General features: G+C 44.0%; 5 protein-coding genes across 5 annotated transcripts; 3 read left to right on the plus strand and 2 right to left on the minus strand.

The window, feature by feature from the left end:
- Positions 1 to 691: 691 nt before the first annotated feature.
- Positions 692 to 2,842, plus strand: BYT42DRAFT_551127 (major facilitator superfamily domain-containing protein). The gene has a single exon (XM_051566215.1). The coding sequence runs from the start codon at positions 1,050 to 1,052 to the stop codon at positions 2,679 to 2,681; it is 1,632 nt and encodes a 543-aa protein (XP_051427998.1). The 5' UTR covers positions 692 to 1,049; the 3' UTR covers positions 2,682 to 2,842.
- A 1,075-nt stretch (positions 2,843 to 3,917) lies between these two features.
- Positions 3,918 to 4,657, minus strand: BYT42DRAFT_7575 (uncharacterized protein). Its single transcript, XM_051572820.1, has 2 exons — positions 4,175 to 4,657; positions 3,918 to 4,100 (listed from the first exon to the last, which is right to left on the minus strand). Exons 1-2 carry the CDS (start codon positions 4,474 to 4,476, stop codon positions 4,016 to 4,018), a joined length of 387 nt encoding a protein of 128 aa, XP_051427999.1. The 5' UTR covers positions 4,477 to 4,657; the 3' UTR covers positions 3,918 to 4,015.
- A 2,943-nt stretch (positions 4,658 to 7,600) lies between these two features.
- BYT42DRAFT_466174 (fork head domain-containing protein) lies at positions 7,601 to 7,938 on the plus strand (the record flags this gene model as incomplete). The annotated part of the gene is made up of 2 exons (XM_051563507.1): positions 7,601 to 7,735; positions 7,834 to 7,938. Coding segments are annotated over 2 exons (240 nt in total), but the record flags the coding sequence as incomplete, so codon positions are not given.
- A 1,722-nt stretch (positions 7,939 to 9,660) lies between these two features.
- Positions 9,661 to 11,277, plus strand: BYT42DRAFT_551138 (uncharacterized protein). The gene is made up of 6 exons (XM_051566216.1): positions 9,661 to 9,725; positions 9,787 to 9,899; positions 9,965 to 10,165; positions 10,226 to 10,365; positions 10,441 to 10,561; positions 10,644 to 11,277. The coding sequence occupies exons 1-6, from the start codon at positions 9,705 to 9,707 to the stop codon at positions 11,161 to 11,163; spliced, it is 1,116 nt and encodes a 371-aa protein (XP_051428001.1). The 5' UTR covers positions 9,661 to 9,704; the 3' UTR covers positions 11,164 to 11,277.
- Positions 11,278 to 12,123: 846 nt separating this feature from the next.
- Positions 12,124 to 13,150, minus strand: BYT42DRAFT_609259 (carbon-nitrogen hydrolase; the record flags this gene model as incomplete). The annotated part of the gene is made up of 3 exons (XM_051571246.1): positions 12,124 to 12,518; positions 12,591 to 12,958; positions 13,026 to 13,150. The coding sequence occupies 3 exons, from the start codon at positions 13,148 to 13,150 to the stop codon at positions 12,124 to 12,126; spliced, it is 888 nt and encodes a 295-aa protein (XP_051428002.1).
- Between the last annotated feature and the right edge of the window lie 354 nt (positions 13,151 to 13,504).

A 13,504-nucleotide genomic window follows, 5' to 3' on the forward strand; every position in this document is an offset into this window, starting at 1 on the left:
AAAATGGGATAATACATTCAATTTTTCCTTAAAAATACATATTCTAAAACTTATTGAAATGGTATTTTCATCAAGTTCATCAACATGGAAACTATGTGATGAACCATGGAAAACCAAAACACCATTCGCCCGGAGGGCGGTTACTCAAAAAGACGAAATGTTTGCCTAAAAAGGGATATTGTGCTCGTAGATAAGGTTTTCATTGGATACGGAGTTTATTTTTTTGCCTTTGCGTTTTCTTGACCTTCGAAGGGAAATATCCATGGGTTTAGTTTCAGAAGATCTCGAAGGGAAAAAAAGTGCTTATGGAATGGAAAACCATACCATCTTCCATACGTCTGATTACTTCCAAAAATTGCTAATTACATGAAACTAGCACGGAAAAGGGTATATTCACAAATTAACAGAAAACGCCCATTCTTTTTTTCTTTTTTTGGTCCCTACAAGGGACAAACAAAAGAAAAAAGGAAAACCAACCATAGTGGCATCAGTTCACAGTGAACGGTAACAAAGACTGCAAGTGGTAGATATATTCCTTTAAAAGGACCCGGGAACTTGAGCCAATCACGGACCGGGAATTAAACACGTTTGCAGAGCAGTAACAGTGAGTTGAGCTTTGTAGTGATTTAGTAATGGGACACACAAAAAAACAGTAAAAAAAAAAAAAAAAAATTGTCCAAAAACGATGAGACAGTGGTAAGAAACCGGGCGGTGGCGAATCGTTGGACAAGTTTGGATCAACGAGTTAAGCGGCCACGCGTAGAAGAGTCGAACGTTGATTGGCTTGTGATAATATGGAAACAATGGAACGGCCCCACTCAGCGATTCGAAAACCGTTCATAACCAATGAAAGAACGCTCACACGACCTCACTTGAGCCAAAGATTTTTTTAATTTTTTTTTGGATCAAAGAGAAGATCCCCCATCCCGGTAGATCACCTATAAAAGGAACGCATCATTTTCCTGATTCCTTTCTTTTTTTGTTTTCATTATAACCTTTATCTGTCCTCTCTCTTCCTTACCTACTCCCATTTCTCATTGTCCTTGAACATGACAGCTGCCTTGTCCATTCAGGAGCAACAACAATTCGCGACAGCCGAAGAAAAGTTGAAGAGTCTCGAGAGACTCGACGATGGCGCTGGCAAACAATGGAATTGGTTTACTATCCGTACGATTTTGACTTCCGGAGCCGGTTTTTTCACGGATTCCTATGATGTGTTCATCATTAACTTGGTGACGCCTATGCTTGGTTTCGTGTATTATGCTCACAATGGCAACAAGATCCCTTCGGATATTGAAGGTATCCTCAAGGGCATGGCATCCGTCGGTACCTTGATCGGTCAACTTGTCTTTGGTTTCATGGGTGATATCTTTGGTCGCAAAATCTACGGTCTCGAATTGATGATCATTATTCTCGGTACCATCAACTGTGCTACTTCTGCTTCCGCCATCCGTGGTGTCTCGGCCATTGGTTTCCTTGGTCTCTGGCGTTTTATTCTCGGTATCGGTGTGGGTGGTGATTACCCCATGTCAGCTACCATTACCTCGGAATGGTCCTCGGCCGGTCGTCGTGGTATGATGATGGCGCTCATTTTCTCCATGCAAGGTATCGGTAACTTGGCTGCTGCCATTGTCACCTTGATTCTTTTGGCCATTTTCAAGAACGCCATTATTGCCGATGTCATGAATTTGGACTATGTGTGGCGTCTCTGTATCGGTCTTGGTGCCGTGCCTGCCGTCGCTACCATCTACCTTCGTTTCACCATGCCTGAATCGCCCCGTTACGCTCTCAATGTGCAGCACGATGTCGAAGCCGCCGCGGCCGCCAAAGGTCAACAAGCCTCGGATGAACTGGTCAAGCAATACACCAAGGTCGAAGAGAAGCGTGATCACTGGGCCGAATTCCGCGCTTACTTTAGCCAGTGGAAGCATTTCAAGGTTCTTCTTGGTACCTCGTTGTCTTGGTTCCTTTTGGATGTCGCTTTTTACGGTATTGGTCTGAACAACACGTATGTGCTTTCGGCCATTGGTTACTCCAACAAGGACACTCCCTTTGAGACCTTGTGGGCCAACACCGTGGGTCAAATCATTATTACTTGTCTTGGTTCCGTTCCTGGTTACTACTTGACCGTCTTCCTCATTGAACGTTGGGGTCGTCGTCCCATTCAGATCATGGGTTTCGCTGTGTGCACGGTTCTCTTTGCCATTCTTGCCGGTGCTTACTACAAGTTGCGCGATGAAGCTTTGCCTGCTTTCATTTTCATTTTCACATTGTGCCAGTTGTTCATGAACTTTGGTGCCAACAGCACAACATTTATCATTCCTGGCGAGGTGTTCCCTACCAAGGTGCGTGCTTCCGCTCACGGTATTTCCGCTGCTTCTGGTAAAGCCGGCGCTATCCTGGCCGCTTTTGCTTTCAACGTGTTGGTCGATATTGGTTCCACCAAGAAGGGTGAGCACGCTTTCTTGCCTCAAACATTGGGTATCTTTGCCGCTGTCATGTTCCTCGGTCTGGTCGTCACGCTGCTTTGGATCCCCGAGTCCAAGGGCAAGGATCTCGAAGAATTCGAAGAAGGCTACATTGCTCCCGTCGCCATGGCCTCGGGCTCTTCTGGCAATTCCAGCGTCCAAGATGAAGCCATCCTTCACGATGCAAACTCTGGCGCCGCACAGAAAGTCTAGATAGACCAACCTTTTTTTTATCTCCTCCATTCTCTTTTTATCTCGCATGTAGTTTTATTGTATCATCTTAATCCCATCTATTTATACGCTCTTCTTTTGTAAATATACCATTGATCTCTTTTTCAAAAATCATTATTAAACAACTCGCTGATTCAAATTGACATTCTGCCTCTCACTGAAGAAAAAAACAAAGGACGAACGAGCTAGTACATTAACGAGCCAATGCTCACTTCTGACAAAAACTGAAAGCTGATTGATTTTTGGTGGGTTTAATTCAATGATGAGGCTTTTGTTTGTCCTTCATATTACTGTACATATTGGACTTATTGTTTGGGTGATCTGTTATTACGAAGTTTTGTTTGTGTTGATTGATTTTGTTTGTTACTGCACACCATGTAAATTTGACAACAAGTGTCTTTTTTTTCCTACCAATGACAATAACATCTGTGACAGTTGAGGCACCTTGTTTAATTGTATTCTCGGCTGGTGATCCATGTACTTGGTGCTTCATGCACTAGTCATCCAGCCTGAAGGAGACTTCCTGTGCGATACAGCGTAATAGGTGCGCTGGGGTTATTTTTTGTACAACCGAATGCTGTAGTATGACGTTATGGTTCTAATTTTTTATTCATGGGTTGCATGGCCTATCTATACGGTGCCATCTTTGATACCATACGATGCTGATGGCATTGAAAATTTAAGAGCGTCACTTGTCGGGAGGATATCGAACCCATGGAACAGGTTGATCGACACTACATTAATTACAGCTAAATAGGCCAGGACGGCTTGGCATGCGTATGTGCAAAGAACACAATATGGGGTCCATTGGATCGACATTGACCAGTCATATGGCTCGCTTACCTCTCCACCATTTTTTGTCTTTGTTATAGCATCTTCAATTTATGCATGCACATGCTTCGCTTGGATGAACGTCCTTTCGGTTATCCAGATTTCATGGAATCGAAGAAAAATTTCAGCTTTTTTACGGGGGCTGGGCGGAGCCCTAAATTGCACCTCGTGTGGTGCCTCCACGCAGAAAAAAAAAAAGAAAGAGAAGCAACAGGAGCCAATGGGTAGGACGACCTATCCCTTTTTATGTTTCAGGATGGAGATTATGACCAACGAAATACGAGATTTCCCATTTCCATTATTGATTTCATTTGGTCTTTTTTTTTTATACAATTTTGTTTTCCAATCAAATGATGAAATAAAAAAAAATCAAAGGATGACAGCGTGGGAAAAGCGATCATAGGTTGAATGGCTAATGAAAGAATGGCAGCAATATTTTTTGTTTCTTCCAATGAGTAAACTGGGGCAAGTTTCCGGTGCTGACATTATGCTAGTGCAAAATACCATTTCAGGCTCCAGGTTTTTTTTTGTCCTTTTTTTAAGGGGGAAAATCCATCAATCCTCTCCAGCCTAAAAAAAAAAAAAAAGAAGTAGTAACTGCACACATGATTTTATTATCTGCCCATCGATGCCATTTTATTTACCTTGGCGTGGATCTATCACTAAGCAACGCTGACAGACGATCCAAACATGAGCGGAAAAACAAGTAAATAGACCCACCTCGCACTGACCACCTGGTGTTTGAGCGATGTTCTCCAAGGTTACGTGTTATTTGTCCCACCGACTTTACGAATAACAATAGCACACTTGCCATCCGCCAAAAAGAAAAAAAGTAAGGAACGGAAAAAGACTTCCTTTTTTTTGTGTGCCATGTGCTTTTTACGCATACCGCGCTTGTTATCGCGCAGTAAGTTCGTATTGATAATTGATAAGGAATCCATTTCATCGGCGGTGTATCAACTACTGCCTCCTTTATTTTTTCTGTAATGGGTTTCTCGTCCGGCAAACCGTTGAATCGTCATGCGTGTAACCTTATAAAATGACGATGAAGTCAAGGTTTCTCGATGAAACGTCAACGACCTCTCTACTGGACTGGCTTGATGAAGGCCTTGTCAGCTTAGGAATTTCTAGTTTCTCAGAGTCAATCAAAAACGATTCGGAAATGGCCACACGGAAAAAAAAAAAGGTGAAACGTAGTACGCGCACAACGGGATGGATTCCGAGGGGGAGGGGCCTTTTTGGTGGAATAACAAAACCTCCCACGTTACCATACCGGAACGGGAGATAAAAAAAAAAGATTCTCAGTTAAAGCATCCTCCAAACAAGGACATATCAAAAAAAAATTCTGATACGATGATAAAATCTCCATGGTGCAGGTACCCCACATGGAGACGGATTTTAGTCTAAACCAAATGACTCGCATCATGAACGATTTCAGAAACCCAATTTCAGATCCTAGACAACACAAGAGATACCATTCTTATCCGTATCAGGCGTTTCTTCAAAGATGAGAAAAAAAAAGTGGTGACCCATGGGGGAAACCAGACAGATAATCGTCAGAGGCATTTTAGACAACATGTTTTTGTTTTGGCTTTTTGTTTTTTCTTTATTTGTTTGTAAACTGTTGAGAAAAGCAGCCTTCAGGCAAGTTATCCAAGCTTAGAGTTTCAGTTGAAGGCCAATCTGTTATTTTTTTTTTCGAGTGGCAAAAGATGGTTCAGGTCCAGTTTTGCCATGTGCAACATCAACAGTGCATAATGCACATGCGAGTTGGAGGAATCCCAGGAACATGAGAAAGCCAATTCAGTCCATTCTTCAATGCGTGCGGCGTATCTGACCATATCCGGGATGGTGGGAGTACGATGATTAAAAAAAAAGCAACAGCTGAAACGAATCCTATTCACGCCTGCGACAGGATTCTTTTCGTCGCTATTTTAGGAACCTTTTTGAAATCTTTGTATAGCTTTTTTTTGTGTTCGACAACAACACGATAATCAAGCAAACAGAGCTTTGAAGATCTCTGTTTAAGTGATGGAGTCATTGAGCGACAAAAAGAAAAAAAAAACAGAGTGATATTTATGTGTAAAACCATCCATTGCCGATGGGATAAAGAAAAAGCGGCGAAAACGGGTCTCCGGCGCCTTCAATATGAGAGGAGAAATAATTAAAAAACAGAGAGCGGATCATCCCAACATGGGAAAAAAAAAACGATGCCTCTTGAAAAAGCCCTTTTTTCATCTTTTGCATGCAGCCAAGCCCCATCGGTTCGCTTTAACCTTTTGCACGAAGAGTGTAGAAGGCGCTTTGTGCATGTTGAAAAATTATTGGGCTTCATTCGATGGATGTGGCCGAGAACGAGAGTGAGTTTTTTTTCTTTATTTCCAAAAGCGAACTTACCGGAGGATTGGGCTTATTGGGCGTAACGGATTGGAGGACCGCTCGGTGGGCTTCACAAGGGGGGGGGGGAAGTAAGGGGATGAGACTCATCCGCGCCAAAATAAAGTTTCTTCCTTTTTTTTGGCGGCATACAAACACCGGCAAACGAAAAAAAAAGAGTCGCGAATACACAAAAGAAACCACATCATGGTGTTGGTCAAACTGAACTGTCGTCATGGGTAACGGACGGTGATACTGTGGAATGAAACGGAAAATAAGAACAAGGCAGATCAGAAGCAACCCAAAAGACAACATCATGATAAACCGGTCAACCTATTCGTAATAGATTGCTGCGTGGAAGATCCGGGTTCGTCAGCCGATAGCCAAGAATCAGACGAGTGAAGAACCGTTTTTTTCAAACAGAACAGGGATACACTAACCACTTTTGCTTACAATAGATCGCATCACTTGACCCAACTTACTTGGTGCCTCTGCTTCTCTCTCTATCTCTCTTTCGCCGTCTCTCGTTTTTTTTTTTTGCGCTATCTCTCTCTCTATTCACATTTGTCTCCCCTCCCCCCAAAAAATAAGCCAACCTCTGTTCTTCTTCGCTCTTCACTGCTCCCCCCATCCACCCCTCCCCTTCCTATGTTTCGTATTTGTGAAGCTCTGTTTTGGTTTAAAAAATAAATATTTTTCTTTCTGTAAAAGCTTTTTTTTTTCTTTTTCCTTTCTCTTCTTCTTCTCAATCTTAATCAGACCTTTATTTTTTTTCCTCTTTTCGCTTTTTTTATATTATCGATTCTTTTGCTACTTGTGTGTGATCTTTGATAACCATTATCAAGTGTCTCATCGTTTGGCGAACTACATTCAAAGTTTTTTTTTTATTCATCCATCCGCATCCCACCTGTATTCCTATTCTTTTTTTTTACTTACTATTTGCTCACTCAGTACTCTTCCCTCTATTTCATCAGCTCTCATAAGGACACGCATTTCTACATTCTCATTCTCGTTGTTTCTTTCTGTACCCATATAATCCAATTGTTGCCAACGGTATATCTATGATGACTGAACTTCACAGCCCCAGTTCTGGCTTTAATGCTGTGGAATGGTTAGACCGACCCATCATGCACAGCATGTCAAACAGTGGTACAACGTATTCATCGCACAGTTTCCAAACCAATCAATTTGGCCACAGCCCGGGCAACCTGGATCCGCATGCGCAAGAAGTTGTCAGTGACGGACGCTATCAGCCTGGCGGTTTCTGTGCTCAGTTGCCACCCATCAATGCTTCTCTCCCGACTTCGTCCAGTAACGCGTCGCCAGTTACCACGACAACCACCCCATCGACGCAGCAGCAGCAACAGCAGCAGCAACCGCATCCGATCGGTCATGTACATCCCGGATGCAACAATGTGCATGACAACGAAGAAGCTAAAAAAGTATCTTGTACCACTGGCATGTCGCAAGCTTACTCCGCGGTGGTTTCAAATGTGCCAGCTGCATCTTGGATGCAAATGGCTTATCCAACACGAGATTCCTATGATTTTGGTCACGATCAGTCGCAATACCATCATAATCATGGCCAACCTACGCCTTCTCCTACGGCTTCAACGGATCGTAGTCAATCCAACAAAAAGCAACGGACGCCTTCCACCAAGGACATCCGAGTGGAGAAAAATACCGTGGGTAAACCGCCTTACTCCTACGCCACGTTGATCAAGTACGCCATTGAAAAGAGCCCGCAACAGAAACTTACCTTGAGCGAAATTTACCAATGGATCATCGAACATTACCCCTATTACGGCACCGCAGGTACCGGCTGGAAAGTAAGTATCCTAAAAAAATTGAAAATAAAAACCCATTTTCATATGCATTTCTGGTTCACCCATTGGATTGAAACTAACTTTTTTTTTTGTCAACGCAGAATTCCATTCGTCACAACTTGTCGTTAAACAAGATTTTTGTGCGTGTGGCTCGTCCTATCAATGAACCTGGCAAAGGGTCTTACTGGGTAGTCGATATGAAAGCGGCGGAAGCTGAGCAACGTACGCGACATACCATTACTGCACGTGGTCGGTCGAACCGGTCAGCTAGTGATCCTACTTCGGCCCCTTACCGCCCGGAATCATGGTCGTCATCTTCCGTGAATCGTCGGTATCCTCGAGACTCGCGGTCGCTTTCCCTGGATTCCAACAATGCCAAACCGAATCATGCAGCTACCGCTGCCGCTGCCGCCGCGGCTGCTGCTGCTGTCGCATCTAATAATAGCTACTATGGCAACAATTACGGTTACGGTCGACATCATTTTGCGCTTCAACATGGACACCATCACCATCACGCCGCCGCGGCCGCTGCTGCTGCTGCAACCAACGAATTAACACGGAGTCACAGTGATCAATACGTTTCACCTTCCAGTACCGCGACGGCTGCAGCAACAGGCAATGGATACGATTTCTACGCCATGGATGCTCACTATCATCATCACCACCACCATCCACACCATGCACATCATCACCCCCATCATCATCATCACCATCATCATCCGCTTCAGCGATCACATCCCGGTTCCCTGTCCACTCCGATGACAATGAACGGAGCCAATCATAACGGCAATGTATCTTACGGATCGATGTATGATGCGTACCATCAAAACGTGTACTCCAATTATCCCTACAGCAACGAATCGACTCACACCGCAACCATGGAAGCGTCAACTCCTTCGGCCGCACCCCATACTCCCGAGGACATGCAATTCTCGCCGACCAAGCATCAATATTCTCCCACGCCATCGGTGGCGGCCGTAGCACCTGTCCATCAACAACCCCTGTTGACGCCGCCATCGACGTCGCCCACCACGTCGGCTTGGAATCCCACTGGTGCAACCCTTCTTCCGGCTCCGCAAGGTTCAGAGGAGTTGTCCCAAGTATCTACGCCCGATGATCAATTTGCCACACCACAACCTCAGTGCCGTCGTATGCCAAGTACCAATGAATCCAAAAACCCGTTCAACGTTTGACAAGGAAAAACAAACCTTGTCTTCTCTTCTCTTTCTTCCCCCCCAAAAAAAAGAACCAAGAGAGACCGAGCTAAATCAGAAAATTCGCATCCCTCTTCTCTTTTTTATATAACCCAAAATGAATCGTGTTAATGTATAGCATATATTATATTTTAAGAAAAAAAAGAAAAAGCTGGAAAAAAAAAGACTCCCCCAAAAAAAAAAAATATGAATCTGGCGCACACCTTGTTTTATGTTTCCATAGTTTACTTTAGTTTTTTTTTTTCCCTTTTTATTCTGTGCAAAGTTTATTCATATTTGTATTTTTTTCCCCTTATGTCATTGACCCGATATTTTGAGGTTACAAACGAAAAAAAAGCAATCAATGAAATGTGTTTTTATACTATTCCCTTGAAAATTCTCTTTGTTATATTTGGCCTCAATGTAGAAATAAAAAGATGCTGTTCTTCTATCTGTGGTTTTGTACGGGTTTCTGTCACTATCACTTGCCTGATTTGGATCTCACCTAACAACATGCCATTTTCTGCAATGACTCGTTCCATAAATTTCATCGTGTCATGGTCTTGTCACTTACTCTCCTCCTTCAACCAGTGAGGATAACATTTAAACATAGAGACACTTGGTTGTTCATGATAAAGTAGTAAAAAGTTTTTTGACAATGGGTGTGGCTGATGACGTGGACATTTTGTGGGTGAAATGATGGTAATTTTTTTGGCACTTTCCTGTTTCTGACCTTGAATTTTATTTTTTTCCTTTTCATTCAAACCATTTGTAGAAGGATGGCTCCAGCACGAAAGCAAGTGAGTCATCAGGCCGTCCATTGGTCCAAAGCATTGGACTGATCAACTGTTGTTTTTAAAGATAGATAAAGCTACGCTTGAAGCGTATCAGAGAGAACGAAGACCCGAAGGTGGCACGTACAATATCTGGCATAACCGATACAGCGGTCTCGAAAAGGATTGGAGTAAACGAGGGTAAGTCCGTCACCCGATCCATCGTCGACAAGCACACTCAATCTCATGCATTGGCTCATTGATAGGTTGAGAGCCAAGTTCAAATGCAATCCTGCCAAAGATTCGGGCGAAACTGCCGGATCTCGCAATCCACACGCTTATTTTTGTCTGTATTTCGCCAAAGGCATGTGCTCTCAAGGAGCGCAATGCTCCATGTGGCATCGCATTCCCAACGAAAATGACGAAGTTCAAACGACCATCGATTGCTTTGGACGCGATAAGTTTACGTATGTAATTTCAGTGGATGATCAGGACCATTCAGAGATGTATTGATGCCAAGCCATTAGGGAATTCCGAGAAGATATGGGTGGTGTAGGTGGATTTAACACAAGTAATCGCACATTGTATGTGGGCCGTATTGCTGTAAGCGACAGTATGGAGGAAGTGGTTCGACGTCACTTTTCACCGTTTGGCAATATTGAACGAAGTAAGTTTGAAAGGAGAGACAAAGGACAGGAGGACTCGATGCTGACCCGTCATTTGACCCGTTAACGCACCACAGTTAGAATCCTCAAACATCGAGGTGTTGCGTTTGTCACTTACACAACTCGCTCCAATGCTGAGTTTGCAAGAGAAGCCATGATGAGTCAGAGTCTAGATCACAATGAAATTATCAATGTTAGGTAAGTTGGAGAGTGTCAAATCGTGTTGCAGTGGGAAGGATAAAAAGGGCTTACAGCGAGATTTTTTTTTTCTTTTCACAAGATGGGCCACCGAGGATCCCAACGCTTTCCACAACAGAGAACGTGCGCAAGAAGAAGTGCAAAAAAGACGTCACGACCAAGAGCTTGCTGAATCGCACGAAACCCAAGAAGGCGAAGCCGATTTACCTGCAGAATATACGTATCTGAAGAGGGACACGGCAGAAGACGAGTTTGACGAAATGGAAGATCGTGTGAAACGGCAAAAAGCAGAAGAAGTCGCACGAGAACATACACCTTACTATGATACAGCTTCAGCCGCCGCGATCTACGGCTTTGAGCAAGTGCAAGCGCCTCCGGTTCCCGAATCGTACCCCTCCACCACGCTAGCCCCCCAAACAGCAACCCAACCTTCCGTGACCAAACCCAACAGCATCATTCCTCTCAATGTACTTGAATCTCTCAAATCCATCCAATCCAAGGAATCACCCGTGCCTGCCAAATCAACCCAATCCTCGCAACCCACCGGTCTCGGAAGCTTGGCAAATTATGGCAGTGACGATGAAGACGACGACGATGAATAAAAATAAACTATTTCTGATCCAGGGCATTTCAAATAAAAAGTCAATCCATAGCAACGCAGTATCAGCGCGCACATTGTCATTTTTTTCCCTGTATTTTCATTTGATTTTGTCGAGGACAATCGGTTCAAAGAGGTTTTCCGATGGGCGGCTATCTTTGTCGTGGAGGATGGCGGAGAGTGAAATACGAAGTGAAAGCATAGTGCAGGCAAAAGTATGCATCCTTTCAAAGACTTTACCATAACCGGTGTGTTTACCATTTAAGATGTTACACGACAGTGGATCTTGGCACATGATGGGGGATGTTGATGCTTTTCTTGCTGAAATGAAAAAAAAGAAGCATCATGCTATCATCAGACATTGTGCAGCAATTCCATATGCACTAGGCCAAATACGCTTCCTATCGGGCATAAGCTGAAACTGTAGCATCATACGATGGATTTAAAGATGTGCATGCAAAAGCTTCCAATCCGTGACTCCTTTTGCATTTTCATCCGCCAGGTGCCCGTCACTCGTACAATTCGAAGTATGAATGGAGCGGATTGTACCATTTTATAAAGTGAAAGAGGGGGTTCTTGGTTGTTTGATGGATGTTAATTCATCTGAACAAGTAAGAGAGACTGGCATGTGAAGAGGCCGATTGTCGTGAGGCTAGTCAAAGCAAACAAACTGATCACACAAATTTGGAACGGCTCAGCGATTTTCACATGAAAAGATGAAACCATAATTTCGCGATCGTCTCTCCCGGAAAAGCACAGGACCGCCGCTTCTCCATTGGAAACAAGCTATAATGGTCCTCTACGCGAGCCTATTCCACATCTTGGATACCCTTAGACCTGTAATTTCTCTACGCAATCCAGCTTTTTTACTGAGTCTTTTATTCCGTTCATTGAACCTGTCAACATTGAGCGCATTCATAATATTAAGGGGAGCAGATGCCTGTTCTATTTACATGTGATCTTCTTAGTGTGAATTATCTTGTGGGACAAAGGTTTCCACATCTTGCTTTGCCTGGCCACCAAAAATTTTGCCTTCGCGCCAATCCTTTCTAATCTGGTACACTTTTTCGGCGTCGTTGGTCAGTCCAGAGATATCAACGTCGGCGACGAGCATCTCTTGTCGATTGTGGTCGCATTGCGCGACGGGGCCCTTGAAAGGCACCGTGATCTGGGTGCGTCCCGCTAGTTGACCAAACGGTTGAGGTCGATCCACATCACTCTCGTTGGCCGCATTGACAAACACCATACAAATTTCATTTTCAAACGCTCGCGCGGTGCATACCGCATTGATCAGTTTCGCTTCGCTCATGGAATCATGGCCTTGACCCACTTCTCCTGCATCCTCAAACGACCAGTAAGCTATGAAGGTCACTCTGTAAGCCGCTATTCTTGAGAGAAATAAAGTAGAAAAAAGGAACTAAGACTTCTTACCTGGGGCAATAACCAGTTGAGCATGGTGCTTGAGGACCATATGGCGAAATCCTTCTGGAAAAGCGATATCCCAGCATACGCACATCCCCAAGGTGATGCCAAACCGATTCTTTACCGTGGCAAATCCATGTTTCCCGCCTTTCATGTACTCTCGTTCGGGGTGCCACAAGTGCACCTTTCGATACTCCAGTAACACTTCCCCACTTTTATCAATATAATAAGCACAGTTGTACAGGTGACCGTCGTGAGGATCCCTCTCAATGACCGTCCCAGGGACAATATCTAATTCGTATTTCCGGGCAAGGTCGCAGAACCGATTCCGGGCACCATTGTTCACAACATGGGTACCTGGGCCTCCAACAAAGTACCTGAATACCAAGCAGTTGAATGAGCATGGGTTGCCCAAGACACAATGGACACTGTGACGCTGCTTACTCTGGGAACACGACAAGATCGACGTTGGTCTCGGCGGCTTTGGCAAGGTACTGCTCAATGCGTATCCAGTTTTCGTCTTTGTCTTCGTGATTGATATGAAATTGAACAGCTGCGATGCGCATCATGGCAAAGGAATAAGATGGAGTCAAACTTAATGTGTCGGTTCGAACGCAAAATGCATGACGTTACAACTGGTAACCCCGCAAGCTCCGCTATTTTCTCTGGCGTTGGTAATAAGATTCGCAAAGAGCACCAATCACATTATCTTGCTTAACTCAAACTGGCACGTCTGTGGGCAAAATACAACTACATCCTTTTACGGTCACACAGCTGATGGCTTGAATATAATTGCAATCAGTGAATAACTATGGTTTGTCTTTAGTTGTCTCCTCCATGGATACCTGGAATCAGTTAAAATAAAATACGCGGATAGAACTGCCGTAGATCTGTTTGGTCATAATCTCAGTTACCTAGCGAGC

The sequence above is a fragment of the Radiomyces spectabilis genome, assembly GCF_025331425.1.
Source record: "Radiomyces spectabilis strain NRRL 2753 chromosome Unknown BYT42scaffold_1, whole genome shotgun sequence".
Lineage (NCBI taxonomy): Eukaryota > Fungi > Mucoromycota > Mucoromycetes > Mucorales > Radiomycetaceae > Radiomyces > Radiomyces spectabilis.

Bases quoted from the DNA above. Each gene is read 5' to 3' on its own strand.
- BYT42DRAFT_551138 (XM_051566216.1), top strand. From the start codon at position 9,705: ATGGCTCCAGCACGAAAGCAA. The intron at 9,726-9,786 runs GTGAGTCATCAG...TTGTTTTTAAAG, and splicing joins TGGCTCCAGCACGAAAGCAA to ATAGATAAAGCTACGCTTGA. The intron at 10,562-10,643 runs GTAAGTTGGAGA...TCTTTTCACAAG, and splicing joins AATGAAATTATCAATGTTAG to ATGGGCCACCGAGGATCCCA.
- BYT42DRAFT_7575 (XM_051572820.1), bottom strand. From the start codon at position 4,476: ATGAAATGGATTCCTTATCAATTATCAATACGAACTTACTGCGCGATA. The intron at 4,101-4,174 runs GTAAATAAAATG...TTTTTTTTTTAG, and splicing joins AGTGATAGATCCACGCCAAG to GCTGGAGAGGATTGATGGAT.
- BYT42DRAFT_551127 (XM_051566215.1), top strand. From the start codon at position 1,050: ATGACAGCTGCCTTGTCCATTCAGGAGCAACAACAATTCGCGACAGCC.